General features: G+C 41.9%; 1 protein-coding gene across 2 annotated transcripts in view; it reads right to left on the bottom strand.

The window, feature by feature from the left end:
• Window positions 1–17,778, bottom strand: part of PLCB1 (phospholipase C beta 1) — a 688,569-nt gene that overhangs the window by 465,668 nt on the left and 205,123 nt on the right. For both annotated transcript variants that reach the window (XM_066234441.1, XM_066234442.1), the window contains exon 3: window positions 7,714–7,782. In XM_066234441.1, coding sequence (XP_066090538.1) covers window positions 7,714–7,782 — 69 coding nt within the window. The remainder of the gene's footprint in view (window positions 1–7,713; window positions 7,783–17,778) is intronic.

Below are 17,778 nucleotides of genomic sequence, written 5' to 3' on the forward strand. Positions count from 1 at the left end.
AATTTTCAAATTTACACCAGCATCCCGAAGAAGACTTAGCATATCTAGGATTGCTTTAAAAAAAAGTAAAAACTTCGAACCATTAGAGAATATATTCTATATTTCAATGGTAGGTTTAAAAATCTCCTCTTGTCCACTACTGAATGATCAACAGGGTTAGGGGCAGGTAGGTAAGGCAGAAGAGTGTTAAAGGCAAATATCTACAAAGACAACCAATCCTTGCCCCCCTCCACATCCCGATATTTCTGCTACCAGATCTCTGACTCGTTGTATAAGGGTTTTTGTTTCCAAGGAAACCACTGACATCTATGGAATTTAATGAACAAAAAAAAGGAACTATACCATATAATTTACATCTGGAGATAAAAATATGAATAGCTAGCTGTCAAAAACATTACATAAACTCAGATAATTCTGTGGATTTTTAGTCCCATTTTCCTCCGTTTAGTACAAATGTAAGTAAATGCACATTTATGGAAACAAAATGACAAAATTAAAAGACCCAAAAGACAACCATTGCTTCATGTCAGGTAAGTGAAGAAATAGTTTGGAAACAAGAATATAGGCCAAAGGTAGAATATCTTAGCAACTGAGAGAAAAAAGACAGAAATCATTATTTATCTGTATAAAAGGTTTTCTTCTTCCCTGTACCTCAAATATCTACATCCAATTGTATGACCGCAGTTTCACACGATGTTGAGATCTGTTCAAAGTCAGGGAAATAGCTTATGATCAGAAAAGAGGAAAATAAATAAAGCACTCATTTCAACTCTATGCTTTGTGGATGATTCATTGAAACCACTGTTGAATAACATCCAAACAACACCTCATTATGAGATTTATATGATATATTGGCCTCCAGATTCTATGAGGATCTATTTGAGATTTGACAGCCCTTAAATAAATAACCTATTTTGATTATGATCAAGAAACGCTGAGGAAATAGGGGGGATTTCAAGCATACATAAAATGTTATCATGAGTAAAATTGTAAGCACGCAAAAGTGAGCAACAACAACAAAGAAGCTGGAAGGGAAGACCGCCTTTTATCCGAAATAACTGTGCCCTCCTTTTTGAAATACTTTTTTAGGTGCCAGGATATACTGTCTCCTACTTCTCCTCTCTCACTGGCTGCTCATTATCACTCATTTCCTTCTCTTTAATTATGGTAAAATATACATACCATCAAATTTACCATTTTGAGGCTTGTCAAATGTACAGTTTAGTGACATTAATAAATTTCCATTTTTGTGTCCTGTGTAACTATCACTACCTTTCAGCTCTGGAACGTTTTCATCTTCTCTAACTGAAATTCTGTACCCATCAAACATTAACTACCATTCCCTCTCCCCAGCCCCTGGAATCTACCATTCTACTTTCTGGCTCCATCAGTTTACTGTTCAAGGCATCTAATATAAGTGAAATCATAAATATTTGTCATTGAGTGTCTAGTTTATTTCACTTGGCATGTTGTCTTCAAGGTTTATTCATGCTGTAGCTTGTATCAAAATTTTATTCCTTGTTAAGGCTGGATATCTCGATCTACGCATGTAGCACATCTTGTATATCCATTCATCTGATGGGCGTTTGGATTGTTTCCTTCTACCTTTTGGATATTGTGAGTAATGCTGCTATGAATACAAGTGAATGACAAGGATCCCTTTGAGGTCTCTGCTTTCAATTCTTTGGGAAGATTCCATTATCTGTCTCCTTTACTGGTTCCTTCTCAACTCCTCAATGTCCGAGGTCCCAAGGTTCAGACATCAGACCCCTTTCTTCCATACCTACATTCCTTAGGAGACCTCATTTGGCTTTGAGCTATAAATAATCAAAGTTAACACTTCCCAGCCAACATTTCCCCTGAACTCAGCTTTGTATATCCCAACGTGACATCATCAAGTAGCAATCTAATAGGCATCTCAAACTTTAAATATCCGAAAAGCGAACCGGGCTCCTCTGTTTACGTTGCTTCTGCCTTCCCATTTCAGGACATAGCAATTCAGTTCTCCCACTTTCCCAGGTCCAAACACTAAGAGCTGTCCTTGAACCCCCTCATGCTTTTCATCCAATGCATTAACAAACCCTGTGGTTCAAACCTCAACACATATTCAGATTCTGACATTTTTTCTACACCTTGTGGTCGTCATCAGCACTGCCCAGGGTATTTGCAGTAGCCATTTAGTTGGTCTCTATGATACTTCCTTTCTTTCCTGTGATCTACCCTCACCACTGTGGCCATCAAAACCTAAAGTCAGCCCTTGTTTCTTCTCTGCTCAGAACCTTTCATTTCCTTCTCATTTCCCTACACAGGAAATGCCAAAATCACTAGCATGGCTTATGAAATCCAAAATAATGTGGCCCCTGCCACCTTTCTGACTTCATCATCCTTTCCTCTTGTGCCCCACTGTAGCCACACTGACCTCCTTACTATTCCTCAAACATGCCAAGCATGTTCCTACCTCAGGGCTTTTGCTGTTGCAGTGCCCTCAGCCTGGACTGCTCCTATCTCCCTTAATTTATATCACTGCTAATATGACCTCACTTCATCAAGAGAACTTACTCCATTATGGCTCTACAAAATAGCAAACAACTCATGGTCAGCGGCATCTGTCCTGCTTTATTCCTCTCAGAGGGCCTTACCGGTTACCTGTTCCCCCACCCAGAGTGTGCTGGAGCCTATTCATAGGGGCGGAGGTTGGGGCATCCACTGCTTTCCAACTCTGTTCAGTATTCTCAGGTTGTGGTTAATCCTAGCAGGTTAAGAGTGTTTACCCAAAGGAAAATAGAGAGCAAGACAAATCAGTGATTTATTTCCCTCCCTCCTCTTTCTCTCTTTCCTTCCTTGAAAGCCAGCTTACCAGGACCACCAGGTCACCAGGAACACCAATTCCCCGCTCCAAAACAGAATGTTATATATGAGAGCAGAATCGTTTGTCTCTTTTGTACATTGCTGTTCTCCCAGTGCCCAGAACGGTGCCTGGCAAAAAACAAGCACCCGATGACTGTCTGTCAGATCAATAAAGAATGGACTTAAAAGCTATCCTTTTCAGATAGGACTCAGTGAAAACAGAACGTGGACAATTTTTGAGATTTAATTGTACTCTGACCTGCCTCATGTGAGTCTGGTGATACTGTATACTACTGAAAATTTCACTGTGACCTGGATATTTACAAGGAATCCGTATTCAAATTAACATCACGTATCTGAAACCAATTGTCTTTTACCAATAGAATGAACTGGTTAATTGTCAGCTAAGCACATAAAGCAGTTTTCTTTGCCATAACAAAGTGAGAAGGCTGCACTGAGAGCGAGTGTCCGCAGTCCTGTTTCACGGACCAAAACCCGGGAGAGACTCTCACCAGCCACTCCCTCCGCCGTCCAAAGAGATCCTAGAACTGCTTTCAAGACATCTTTTGTCTTTTCTTTTTTTCTTTCTTTTTTTTTTATTTATTGATTTTAGCGAGAGAGGGAAGGAGAGAGAAAGAGAGACAGGAATATCGCTCTGTTCCCATATGTGCCCAGACCAGGGATCGAACCAGCAACCTCTATGCTTCGGGATGACGATCTAACCAACCAAGCTATCCAGCCAGGACTTCTCTTTTCTATTTGTTTGCATCGTCTCCTTATCTTGTTTAGAGTTTGACCTGATTTTTTTTTTTAAGTTTACCTGATTTGCTATGACCAAGGTAAGGAGTAGCATGTTATGCAAACCTGCTGGGTATCAATTTTATAATCTGTAAGATGGAGCATCCTGGCTTGGTAAACTTTCCATTTCAGTTTGAATCAGGGATGAACAAAAACTGACAAACTCACATCAGAGACCCCACCCCCAATTTCGCGGATGAAGAACGGGCACAGAACAAAAGAACTTCTTTAACCTCATCGATGGCAGAGCTGATAACAAACCTGCATCTCGCCTTTCCCGATTCCATCCACTTATCCACACACCTGGCGATGAATTACTTTCTAAGAATCCCGAGGATAAAGGAACTATCTTTTCCAGCAGCATTTCTGTCACCTCCCTGACATATAGCTCATAGTTAGAAAAAACAAACACGCTTTTTGTTGTGACCCAGAACACACACTCACATGTGTGAAAAAGGTTTCACAGAACAACCCGCTCTGCATAAGACACTGGTATTTCTCATTCTCCTCGGGCCTGCTCCGTCTTATCAATGCTGCTCAGGAGTCATGAAACTGATCTGTGGGGTCAGGAACTACCAGCAGGTCAGAAACCACAGTGATAAACAGTCTTTTTAAAGCAAAGATCCTTTTGACATGAAGACCCAGAAAGTAGCATCTATAGCATACATACAAGATGTATTACCACAGACCTTGACAGTTACAAGGGCTTCTTAAGCCTGGCCGAGGCAGGGGGGAGAGGGAGGAGCACAGAAGGAAACAAATACATTTCAGATTTCCAAGGATAAGACAGATGTCTTTAACTTCTAGCTTTCATATTTGGATAGAAATCTCCCAATTGCTGTATGTTTTTTGTTTTGTTTTGTTATAATTCGAGAAATTTCAAAACCAGTAACTCGAACAAAAGCTGTATAAAGAAAAATCGTATCTGGAATCGGACGAATTGTGTTGGGTGTTGACATTTAAAATTCATTAACTGGGCAACATGTAGAAGCTTTTCCATTTCCTACAAATTTTATTTCAGATCACAGCAGGCACAGAAAACAGTTCATCTTCGATTTTTATGTAATGAGATGCTGTGACAAACAGAAGCAATACATACGGATACACAGATAAATATTTGTGGGGTGCCTATTTTGATAAATTATCTGCTCTGCCAATGTTCTTCTTTTATAGTCTATAAAGCCCCCACAGAAAGCCTTCTACTCGGTCTGTCTTCTGTTACATCGCCTTTCTGCCCTAAACTTCTAAGCTCCCTTTGCTCCCTGCTGATATTCTTACGCTTTTTAATCTTCCACCCTTAGTTCTGCAGCTTCCCTTCTAGACGGCTGGTTGGTCTCCTCTTCCTTAGATTTCCCCTCCGAACCATACGCCTCCTTCTACAAGGTGGGTATTCTGCAATCATTTGGGAATACTCCAGAGGAAGCTCGTCTCCCTTTGGTCCCTGCAGATCGTGGCACTGCTGCTGGGGGAGCCACGATCTGCCGGGGCGGCATCCAGAGGACAGCCCCTCCGGGGACCCCAAGGATGGAAGGGATCCCCTCCAGCACCTTGGAAACCAGGTTTGTGAGAAAAAAGAGACACCCAGACCTTCGTGACACTTTTTGAGCGGCTGTATGAAATGCCACCTGAAGCTGCCCTTCTACTGAAATTTTCAGTACATTCTAGTCACTTTTAATAAATTCTGTTTTCACCTATGTTTTCATCTATCCAGTTGAGCTGGGGTTTTGTTTTTGTTTTTTTTTTTCACAACATATAGCTTTTTAAACTGATAGGATTATCAGCTTCTTTCTTTCTCCCTAGCAATCCATGAAGCCCCTTACAGCTGAGCCCCACATCCAATTTCCCTTTATAAACTTTTGTAAATGTAGTGAGCAAAATGAAAAACAACTTTCTGCAAATCTGACATGAAATTTTTAATAAAAACTGCAAAAAAAATGATAATACCAATAGTAGCTAATACATATTTAATGAGAACTTATTATGTAGCAATGATAAGTTAAGGCAGTGGTGCTCAAATTTTGCTGCAAATTTACTTTTCAAAACTCTGATGTCCATGCCACACTGATACCAATTAGATTCTTTCAACACCAGAATGTCTGAGAGTAGGAAACAGGCATCAGCATTTTTTAAACTTTTCCAGGTTATTCCAGGAGCAGTTAAACTCGAGAACTCCTCAGCTAAAAGTTTGGTAGTGAATTTATTTCATTTAATCCTTACAGCAGTGACATACTCATTCATGAGCATTATTATAACTATTATTATTAGCACAACCTAAGCAATGAGGAAGAAATCAGAGTCTCAGGAAGGTCACAGATAATATGCAACAGAACCCAGCTTTGAACATATTATAGATTGAGGTTCTTGAAAAGCAGGAAGGAACGGCAAGGGAAAAAAAGCCGAGAACATGGGATAACCCACAGAGAAAGCAATCTTCGCTGGAAAAACAGCAAAAGCCAGCGTATTCTGAGTGCCTAAGTCTGTCCTCAAAAGAAGCTTTTTAGGATCTAATAGTGGATGAACAGCTGAGCACAGTACCGACCTCAGTTCTGCTCACTTGTCATCATTGCATAGACATTTATCAAACCGCACCCATAAGGGAAGCACAACTGATAAGCAGGCTGTGTACTGCAATAAAATGATTCAAGCCTGAAAGGAACTCTCCGCGTGGCCAAGGAACTGACTTTGAATCACAATGCCCAGGGATAAAGGGGGTGGGTCTGATAGAGTGTACACAATAGTTTAATAAATACTGATAATGAAATTTCAAGTAAGGCCAATAAACTTGAATTAAAAGGCAAACTTTTATTACTATGTCATCAAGATAGTTCTAATAGGATGACACGAAACTTGGCTGAACTATTGATGGGAGAAAAAGAAAAAAATACTCTTTCCTACCCTAAAAACTGCGAACGACGTTGAATCATCCATTAGTGATACAAAACCGGAAAGCCAAACTCTTTGACATTCCATATGACTGAGATGACTGTAAATAACGTACGATTTTCACAAGAAACTTCGATAGCAACCTTCTTGGAAAATAACTTGGATTTTTCTTTCACTTTCTTCCTTACATTTTCCTGTAGATAATTTTTAACCCCTTCAGTAATAAAAAGCAGTATGTGGGTGTTTGCTGTATGACAACATCTGCAAGTAATGGCTGCAGTGTTACATATCCGAAGAATAATAACTCCAGGTGATTTTTTTTAATCTTCTTGCACCTCCACAGATAAAATAACGATAATCTTTGATGTTAAAGGAACTGTTTTGACTTTTAAAGAATGAAACAAAAGTCGCAGGCAGATACTCCAATAGAAAATTGCTAGTTTGATGTCAATTTTGGAGAGAGGAGAGAGCTGCTGACTGGCACCTGTCCTTCCCTGTTTGCCAATACTCTCTGTGCTAGAAAGGAGGCGCCGAAAGTACAAAAATTTCAGTACAGTAAAGAGCAGCTTCCCACATTGATAGCGAGTCAACATATCCTGTTATACCCTACCAGATAATCCACGTTAAAAAAATGTATGTACAGGTAGGTGCCCCATTCAGCATGCTTAATCAATCTTCAAAAAAATCAAGTGTCAACGCTGCTTTGAAGCGTTTCCAACCCAAAACAAACTGACATGCCAAACAGCTGACCCCCCAAGTCTGCCGTCTTCACTAGTAACATGTGTAGAAAGAACCCTTTTGGCTTCATGGATGTAATGATTTCAATCGCAAAGCATTCGAGCTATCAGGTCTTGTTTATCTTGTGTAGAAAGTTACTGGGCTGATGCTTATGAGGCTCAAGTCATTTTTCAAGTAATTTCAAATACGTTTTGACTATTTAGAATTACCCCCAAATAAAGCAAGCTCCTAAATCCAACTGCCTATCTATTTGCTCATTGTTTCCGTCTTTTAAAACAAAAGCGGAAGTGTTCAGCGCATACTGGCTTCTGGAAGGACTGGCTGTGTCACTGTGTTTTACAACATCTACAACAGAGAAACTTTTAATTGAGGCAATGAATCGACCACCACGACGCAGCTAACGAATGAAGGCAACATCTGGCGTGCGCACAATGCTGTGTTTCCTACCTTGGGAGCTTTGGCGTGTTTCCCACATCTGGCGTCCTTGACGAGGCTGAGATCTAACAGCTCCGTCTCCTGGAAGGCAAACACGTGAAAGTGTTAAACATACACAGAGATCTCTTTTATTTGTTTTATGTCACTGACATCACTTAATATATATATATTAAGTGATATATATATATATCTCGTGAGACTTGCCTGAAGATTTCTCTGCAATTGAGATATTTTTCCTCTTATGCCAATGATTAATTGAATTGGAATGCAAACAGAAAGACAACAAACTATTAACTACTCAGTTTAATATATATTCGAATACAGTTTGTAAGTATAGTATGTGTGGTTTGGGTCCCCAGTGTATTCTTCAAGCCATCGCTAAGTCATGATGAATTAGTCCTTCCTATTGTCCTGTTGAAAAATAATCCTCAGAGTCAGTCCAGGTGGAAGGGAGGCTATTTGAGAGGGATGAGAGATTAGGGGGAGAGGGAAAAAGGTGATGCCCCTCCCCCAGCTCACAGACTACCCAGCTCACCTGGCCAAAGCAAAAGATAGGTCTGCCTCCCCTACCCGTCCCACCCAAGCCTTTTGCACACGTACCTTATTCCCTGAGCTTTTCATTTATTTATTGTATATTTTTGAACACTTATAAAATGAATGTTACTCTAGGGTACAAGACTTATAAGATATGATTGGTTCTCTGGATGGATTTGTCATCTAGTAAAAGACTAAGAAGTATATATGTTTAAGACTGAGGAGGAAGTGTCAATGCCAAATTTAAAGTTAACTGCTACTGCCTGACCTGTGGTGGCACAGTGGATAAAGAATCAACCTGGAATACTGAGGTCGCCTGTTCAAAACCCTGCACTTGCCTGGTCAAGGCACATATGGGAGTTGATGCTTCCTGCTCCTCCCCCCTTTCTCTCTCTCTCCTCTCTAAAAAACTCAATAAATAAATAAATAAATTTAAAGTTAACTGCTATCGAGGTCAGCAGTGGGAAGAGTTTTTCTCCTAGGCACTCAAAGCAAAGCCCACGGAAGAGCTGTTGAACGTGGAGAAGAGGTGAGGAGGGAGGGCTTATTCCAGTTGGAGGGTACAACATCAGCAAATATCCAGCAAAGATGGACCAGGGCTTTGGGTGGCACCTTGAGGTACTCATGGCCTTTAGACATTTAAAGAAAGAGAACATTCAGAGGAAAGGGGTAGGGAGGAGGAGAAAACTAGAGAGGCATCCAGGAGTAAAAAACAACAGAAGGGAAAGCGTGATGGCAGTACAAAAGGGGACTGACACGGGCAACCCTCAGCCTCGCACTGCTGGGGCACAGAGCATATGAAGAAAAGTCACGGGAGTGACAAAAGAAATGGATATGATCAAAAGGATGGAAACCCTAAAAGTCTAGTTAAAGACACTGAGCCATGAAGTTTGAGACAGATACGTCAACAAGTTATACAGTAGACTCTATCACCTGCCGGATGAGTCTGTGGGACAACGATCAGAGGCATGTTAAAGTGACTTCAGCCATCCAACCTGTTTTCTAGACAATGAGCCAGTGGATGAAGGCATGAAGTCCTCTCCTCCCAGAGGGAGTCACTGCATCATAATCCATCCGCTCACAAACTCTCTGAGCAGGAGTGGCTGTAACTTCTCATAGGTCCCAATGTCCCCGAGTACTGGCAGCTAAGCTTCCCAGAAAACCTCAAACGACTGCCACCAGGTCCAAATATTCAGTGCAAAATGCTCTGGTTATTTTTCCTGTGCCTAAGGCTGATCTCATGAATGCTGCACAATGAGGGTCAAATAGGTGGTGTTCCCTCACAGGGATGCAAACCCAACAGAGTCATGGCCACAGCACACCTTTCGGTGGGCTGAAGGGAGGACCAGAACTAGTGTCTTCTCTTCCTTTGCTCACCCTGACCTTGCTGGTCTGCTTTCCCCCATTTTAGCGGGTTCCTTAACCATTCTATATTGTGTATGACTTGGAAATCCTCCCACACCCTGGATGTGACAGGCAGCAAGCCAGCAAGGAATCTATAGGACAGTGCAACCAGTACCACATCATTCCCCTAAGACCTCAACATCCACGAGAAAAGAACTGTATCAATCACAGGGTTCAATGCTTTCCGTAAGCAAATACGTAATGAAGTCCTCAGACATGAAGAGGCGGGGCTTCTGGCCATGGTCCTTGACCTCCGCAGTCACGGCGACCAAAACACTTGTTGGAAGAGGAGAAAGAGGAAGAGAAGCAAGCTTGAAGCAGTTTGAGCGCACTGAGCAGAAATATGAGAGAGTGAGTGAAGGCAGGGTTATAAGGAAGAAAGATGAAAATGCTAAGATGGAGGTGGAACTCCACCTCCATCTAACAAACGGAAACGGAGGAATTATAAACAACTCTGGGATTTCCATCTTCCTCTCAGGAACTCAGAAGTTTGGGCAGAATGATAGTGCATTATGGAAATGTCAGTTTGAGAGGCTGCTCCAAGGGGAGGCACCACTTATTAATCAACTCAAGCATTATTTATTGAATGTAGCAGTGTGTCAGGTACAGGCTAGGTACTGAGAAATGACAACAAAAAATCAAAGATCCCACACCTGTTCTGAGGAGTGCATGCTGAAAACCAATTACACTCTAAAAGAGACGTCTCTAAGTGCACTGCAGACATGGGCTACGAAGGGCAATGGCATCTTTTCAGCCCATCCATCACAAGAATTAGAAGTTTTGCAGCCTTTTAATTCAGAGGGTGGGAAGGTCCAGAAAAAGGAAACAGCAGGTGCAAGTGCAGAGGCAGGAATTGTGTGCAGAAAGCTGCAAATCACTCAGGATACACACAGCAGAAGTGCCTGGAGATGAAGAACAATCATTCCTGGACTTGGCAATTGTAAAGTGCGTGTTCTATTTATAATTATTCATAAAATGCTGAATTTTCTTTTTAATGTACTTTTCATATGTGTTACATGATGTTTTGCAAGTCTGCAAAATAAAATCACACGCGCGCGCACACACACACACACACATACACAACGCATTTTCCTAATTTTATAGAAACATTTTCTAATCAAGAAAATTGTTCCCATTTGAACAAACAATAGGACTTAAACGCTTACTTGTTTGCTTATCGACACAAAGCCCAAATTGAGTTCATCTAGAACTAGCTCATAGCAGGCATCCTTATGTAGAGTTTCATATTACAGATAATGAACATTGTTTTCTACTTGCAGCTCAAGAGGAAACGTTCATTCCCCAAGTCACAGAAGGGTAGTTAATGTCAGCTGCCCAAGGGATTCATTTTGATACCACAGCAACTAAGAAACTCTCGCCAGTGTGTAAAATTGTGCACGCAGGGAAACCACCACGGGGCACTATCAACGTGGGTAATGTGGCATGGGAAAGACCCAGGTGGAAAATCTGCACATGGACTCCTTGGGCTAGGAAGCGATGGTTAAAATAGTGCCTCCCACTTCATTTAATATGCAAGGCCACTCCTCTAGGGTTTAACTGTATCCTAGTCTATCCTCTACTAAAAAGAAAATGAGAAACCCAATGCACGGGGCAACAGAAATGTTACTTGTGTCACTAAAATGTTTTCTAGGTTAATTTTCTTGGGCTCACAGTTTTCACAAACCACTCTCATTATTAGAAAGCAGTGCAACAGTCCCTTTCTCGATTCATTTAAGAATTCCTGTTTCCCAGCTTTAAGAGAGGAAGGTCATGTAGTTTTTAAGGGAAAACTGGGACGTGAATAAGGCCTCTTAAATTAACCAGTCATGTATTCAGCCAATCATTGTGCCGCGCCTAGCATGTTTTATCATCTATAAAATGAGTATGTCCACACTTTCTATACCAGTAACTCTCAAACCTGAGCCTGAATTATAGTCACCTACAGGACTTTTTAAAACACACATTGGAGGCCCTAGCCACTTGGCTCCGTGGTAGAGCATCGGCTCTGTGTGTGTGTTCTGGATACAACTCCCAATCAGGGCACACAGGCAAAACAACCATTAGCTTCTCCTCCTCTTCCCCCTCCATCTCTCTTTCTCTCTTTCTCTCTTCCTCTCTCCTCCCCTCCTGTAGCCATGACTCAATTGGCTGGAACACACCAGCCAATTGTGAGCATGGCCATAGATGGGCAGAGCTCCACCTCAGTTGTGAGCATGGCCATTGATGGGCAGAGCTCCACCTCAGTTGTGAGCATGGCCATAGATGGGCAGAGCTTTGGCCCCAGACAGGGGTTGCCAAGTGGATCCTGGTCCGGGCACATGTGGGAGTCTATCTCTCTGTCTCTTCTGCTCTAACTTGGAAAAGAAGAAAGAAAAGAACAACACATTGGCTGGACACTACTATCAGTTTCCAGTTCAGTGGAACTGAGACAGCCCTGAAAATCCGCATCGCTAATAAGTTCCCAGGTGATGCTGATGCTGTTGGTCCATGGAAGATACCCTGACAAGCGCTGATATATACTCATTCATAGCATCATTATTATAAGGCTCTTTAGGTGATTATGATTGATGAAACTATACATTACTTATATGTTACAGTGTGTCACATGAAGAATATATAACTGTCATTTCTTTTTTTTTTTTTGTATTTTTCCGAAGCTGGAAATGGGGAAGCAGTCAGACAGACTTCTGCATGCGCCCAACTGGGATCCACCCGGCATGCCCACCAGGGGGCGATGCTCTGCCCCTCTGGGGCGTTCCTCTGTTGCATCCAGAGCCATTCTAGCGCCTGAGGCAGAGGCCACAGAGCCATCCTCAGCAATCTTTGCTCCAATGAAGCCTCGGCTGCAGGAGGGGAAGAGAGAGACAGAGAGGAAGGAGAGGGGGAGGGGTGGAGAAGCAGATGGGCGCTTCTCCTCTGTGCCCTGGCCAGGAATCGAACCCGGGACTCCTGCACGCCAGTCCAATGCTCTACAGCTGAGCCAACCGGCCAGGGCCCATTTCTTTATATATGGAACTGTCAAGTAAAAATATTATACCTACTGAATGCAAAAGTGTGCCTCATGGTAAATAATCCAAGTTTAATTTGATTTAATTGAAGAAAAACTATTGACTATTAGCCATCAACACCTAATAAGTATCCTTAGCACAAAATTTTACCCTATACAAGTAAAGGCCTCTAAGTTTTCAGAAATTTAAGCAGCCATTGAAATAATTTTATGTTTGCTGAAAATAATATCCCATATAACCTATCATACTCTTAAAACACTTTTAAGAAGGAAGATTTTGGTTCTCTCTCACTTCTAAGTTCATCCAACAGCAGAAAAGGTAGTGGGATCCCCAAAGGCCTGCGGGCTACCTGGACCAGTGAAAGAACAACGAACTGACAGACCCCCTTTATTTTCAAGGTACACTATAGCCCCCCTCAGGCAATCACACCCCTAGGACCCCTCCCCAACACGTCCACTTGAGTGTTGACTGATGCGATCTCTCCCTGTGTCAGTACTGGTCAAGGTGAGTCAACAGTAATCAAGAGGCTGTTTTCGATATTTTGATTAAATGACAAGAGAACTGAGATAAGCAAGCTAAGGAATGACTACATCATCTCTGATGTTTACTATTCAGCAGGAGGATTCTAACCCCTCAGCCACAACACACTGTGAGGGAGATGAGCCTTGAAATGCATTGCAAACCCAGGGAAGAATACGATTGAAAACTCTCATCTTTTCCAGAATACCAATTTCTGTGCTTTGTCCCGGAATTCCATTAGCTACCCAGTAGAATAATGTGCTTCAAGTTCATACAATATATAATCAGAGCAGCAATTACAGTCATAAACATTTCACAGGGAAGATATTAATGGCTGGGTGTGGGTGTGGGGTGATTATGTATACCTCCCCATGTGGTGTGTTCATTAAGTTATTCAATCTCCATTTACCAAAAAGTACAAGGCATTAATATGTCTTATTGACTGCTAAACCTCCCTAAATCGTCCAGCATTGAAAAACACCATCTAATAGACTTTTAAATGAAGGGTTTTAATTTAAAGCAGAGATGAAATAGACTCAACTTTTTGTCCTTTAACTTTATTCCACCTGTGAGGGAGTAAAGAAGCCTGTGAAGGTTACTTCCAAAGAGAGAAAGAAAAAAACCTGCCATGTCCCTCACTTGGTCTCTCGTTTCCTCACCTGGGTCTTGTCTCCTCCCACCAATCTGCACTAGAGTCTCAGTGCAGGAAACACCGAGAGGAATGAGAGGCACGGGTCATCAGTACCCACCACAGCAGGGAAAAACAAAAAGCGACACAACTGGATTTCTTTAAGCAAACCTAGGGTAAGGGCAATTCACATTTCACACACAAGGAGGTAGAGATTTTGAATCTATGCACCATGAAGCAAGTTACTACAGATGTCTGTGCCTTGGGAGCTCGTCTGTCAAACAGATGCAGATGCCAACAACCCCATCCTCACTGGCCTGCTGTTAAATCCCCTAAGCTATTAAACTAAAATCTGCACTCAGCCAGCAGGGAGAGCTGCACACAGAGAGACATTTTAGGCTTGCAACATTTCCCATTCTGAGTGAGAGGGCAAAGATTCTAATGAAAAAGCCAAAAATGGTTAGGTTAGAGAATCTGACCAACTGAACATGGCTGAGGTGAGGGGTTATCACTCCCCTCATTATCTTACCCTTAATGGCAAATGTGAAGGGATGTTGCAGGTGTCAAGTGTCCATCCAATCAGATGACCTAACTCTCACCACAAGAGAGATGTGAGTTTCAAAAGAGGATCCAGAAGTGAGAGAATATAAGCAGGAGAGGTGCTACCCTGCTGGCTATACCGTTTGTTGCACATGGAAATGGAAGCCCTCTGTGAGCTAAGGCAGGGGTCGGGAACCTTTCTGGCTGAGAGAGCCATGAAGGCCACATATTTTAAAATGTAATTCCGTGAGAGCAATACAACCACCTGTGTACGTTACACATTATCCAATAAAAATTTGGTGTTGTCCCGGAGGACAGCTGTGATTGGCTCCAGCAACCCGCAACCAGGAAATGAATGGATTGTAATACATGAGAATGTTTTAGATCTATACACACATACATACATATATATATTTTTTTGTATTTTTCTGAAGTTGGAAACGGGGAGGCAGTCAGACAGACTCCCGCATGTGCCCAACCAGGATCCACCCGACATGCCCACCAGGGGACGATGCTCTGCCCATCTGGGGCGTTGCTCTGCTGCAACCAGAGCCATTCTAGTGCCTGAGGCAGAGGCCATGGAGCCATCCTCAGTGCCTGGGCCAGCTTTGCTTCAACGGAGCCTTGGCTGCAGGAAGAGAAGAGAGAGACAGAGATGAAGGAGAGGGGGAGGGGTGGAGAAGCAGATGGGCGCCTCGCCTGTGTGCCCTGGCCAGGAATTGAACCCGGGACTCCTGCACGCCAGGCCGATGCTCCACCACTGAGCCAACCAGCCAGGGCCTGTTTTATATATTTTTTTTTTCATTTTTCTGAAGCTGGAAATGGGGAGAGACAGTCAGACAGACTCCCGCATGCGCCCGACCGGGATCCACCCGGCACGCCCACCAGGGGCGAGGCTCTGCCCACCAGGGGGCGATGCTCTGCCCATCCTGGGCGTCGCCATGTTGCGACCAGAGCCACTCTAGCGCCTGAGGTAGAGGCCACAGAGCCATCCCCAGCGCCCGGGCCATCTTTGCTCCAATGGAGCCTTGGCTGCAGGAGGGGAAGAGAGAGACAGAGAGGAAAGCGCGGCGGAGGGGTGGAGAAGCAAATGGGCGCTTCTCCTGTGTGCCCTGGCCGGGAATCGAACCCGGGTCCTCCGCACGCTAGGCCGACGCTCTACCGCTGAGCCAACCGGCCAGGGCTGTTTTATATTTTTAACGTTATTATTTTTTCTTATTAAAGATTTGTCTGTGAGCCAGATGCAGCCATCAAAGGAGCCACATCTGGCTCACGAGCCATAGGTTCCCGAGTCCTGAGCTAAGGCTTCAGTCCTACAATGACACAGTACTGAATTACAACCACAGCCTGAATGAGCTTGCAAAGGGAACACTAGCTCCAAATGAAAAGCAGCCAGCAGGCACCTGTAACGCAGCCCTGGGAGGCCCTGAACAGGTAAGGCCTGATCCATTCCAACTGGGAGATGATAAATGCTTGTTGTTTTAAGCTACTACTTGCTATAAAGCAATAGATAAATTACACACCACCCTCACTGTTTCCAAGTGCTAATGCATTTAATTAGAAAGAAATGTGAGCGAATTTACATATCTTGGCACCCTAACCTAGCATAAAAATGACTGCAATTCTGTTATCTTTCTTAAACATATCCAGCAGGAAATAATCATTGTAACTGAATCACAGAATTTCAGAACCAGAAAATATTTCAGATAAGAAAACTGAGTCCCAGAGAAAATATATCAATTGCCCAAGATTACTGAGACAGAGTACAGGACAGAAAAAGATCCACTGACCCCATGACCTGCCCCACAAAAATTATTTTTGAGTATTGATAAAATAGCAGGAGTATTAACTTGAGTAATACAAATGGAAGGAACACTTATGTCTTTGCTCATGTACAAGAAATGCTATTGAAATAAATAGAATATAACACTAGGTGTAAAAGGCTGTGTCTCCTCAAGGCAATGTGAATTATATTGGCAAATACATAGTTAATTTTTTTTTTCTTTTTTGCTTTGTAGATAATCAGAAAGATAGTTCAGCCTCTGGTTATGCAATAGCCAAATTTCCTTCTTCTTACTTCCTTCTCCAGATCCCTGAGAAACTTTTCATACATTCATCTAAGAATAAAAGTGCTTTGTTTGAAAGTTAATGCAGCTAAGCATAAAACTATGTGGATAGCACCAAAGCTTTATAAAGACATAAGATTAATACAAGTTAACTGTAATAGTATTTATGTTTATAATCTGATGTATTTATAACCTGATGTATCTAGGAAGGTGGGGGATATCATCTTGCAACTATTTTAAATGATGTTTGCCAACAGGTGGAATTTTAAACAATAGTAACTGGCTCTACTTTAACCCTATGGTTGACATAAAAAAAATGAGAGAAAAAGTCCCCATAGTTACAGTGGGGAAAAAATAAATTAAAATATATATATATATACTCACACACTAAAAGGAAATAATATCAGTAATATATTGGATACAGAAAACCAATGTTTTATTTTCCTAGTTCTTAGTTTTTTATTTATTAACAGACACCTTATGGAAAGATTTACTGCATTTTTACAAACAAATTATGACATTGCATTTGTTAAAGTTTCAGAGGTTTTGGGTTTTTTTTTAAATTGTAACTATGATGTAAAGATTGCATTGTCATGGCTTTCTATTATGTCTGTACTCAGCAAAAGTCCTCACTTCAGGTTAATCAGATTAACTAGAAACAGCATCCATCATCTGGCAAATAATTTCATAAATGCTAAAAACAGTCTTTGGATGAACACAGAATCCGATCTCTATAAAAGGTCTCTTGAAAGAAATATGGAAATTATACAGATTAATCAAGCAAACAAGCTGTTCCTACTTGAGAAAACCAGATGATTTAAACTTAGCCAGATTTTTCCTTTAAATAAATCATCTAAAATATTATCTCTGGCCTGTACTGACTTCACAATGGCTGACCAGCCAGCCAACTTTCTATACCTGGAAGTGCAAGCTGCTTCTAGTTCCTTAACCTAAACCTTACTGTGATATTTGAGCAAACCCTTTATCTGCTTACATGATGAAAATTCATTCATCTCTCTAGACCAGTGGTTCTCAAAATGGAATCCCTGAACCAGTAGTATCAGCATGAACATCACATAGGAACATGTGAAAAATGCAAGTTCTCAGGTCCTACCCTCGACCTACTAAATCAGAATCTCTGGTAGGATCCAGAAATCTATTTCGATTAAGACTCGGCATGATTCAAATGTAATCTGAAGTTTGAGAACCTGTGTCCTAGATATTAATTGGAGACAACAGCTGCCCATGAAGAAGGCTAATTCACCAGGGCTAGAATTGTTGTAGGACATTCTACAGGGCATTGGCTAAGCCGCCTACATCCATTTAAGAAATAACTGAATCAGAGTCCTAAAAGCAGTGAGAAAACTGATAATATGAC

This window comes from Saccopteryx bilineata, chromosome 6 (genome assembly GCF_036850765.1).
Source record: "Saccopteryx bilineata isolate mSacBil1 chromosome 6, mSacBil1_pri_phased_curated, whole genome shotgun sequence".
NCBI lineage: Eukaryota > Metazoa > Chordata > Mammalia > Chiroptera > Emballonuridae > Saccopteryx > Saccopteryx bilineata.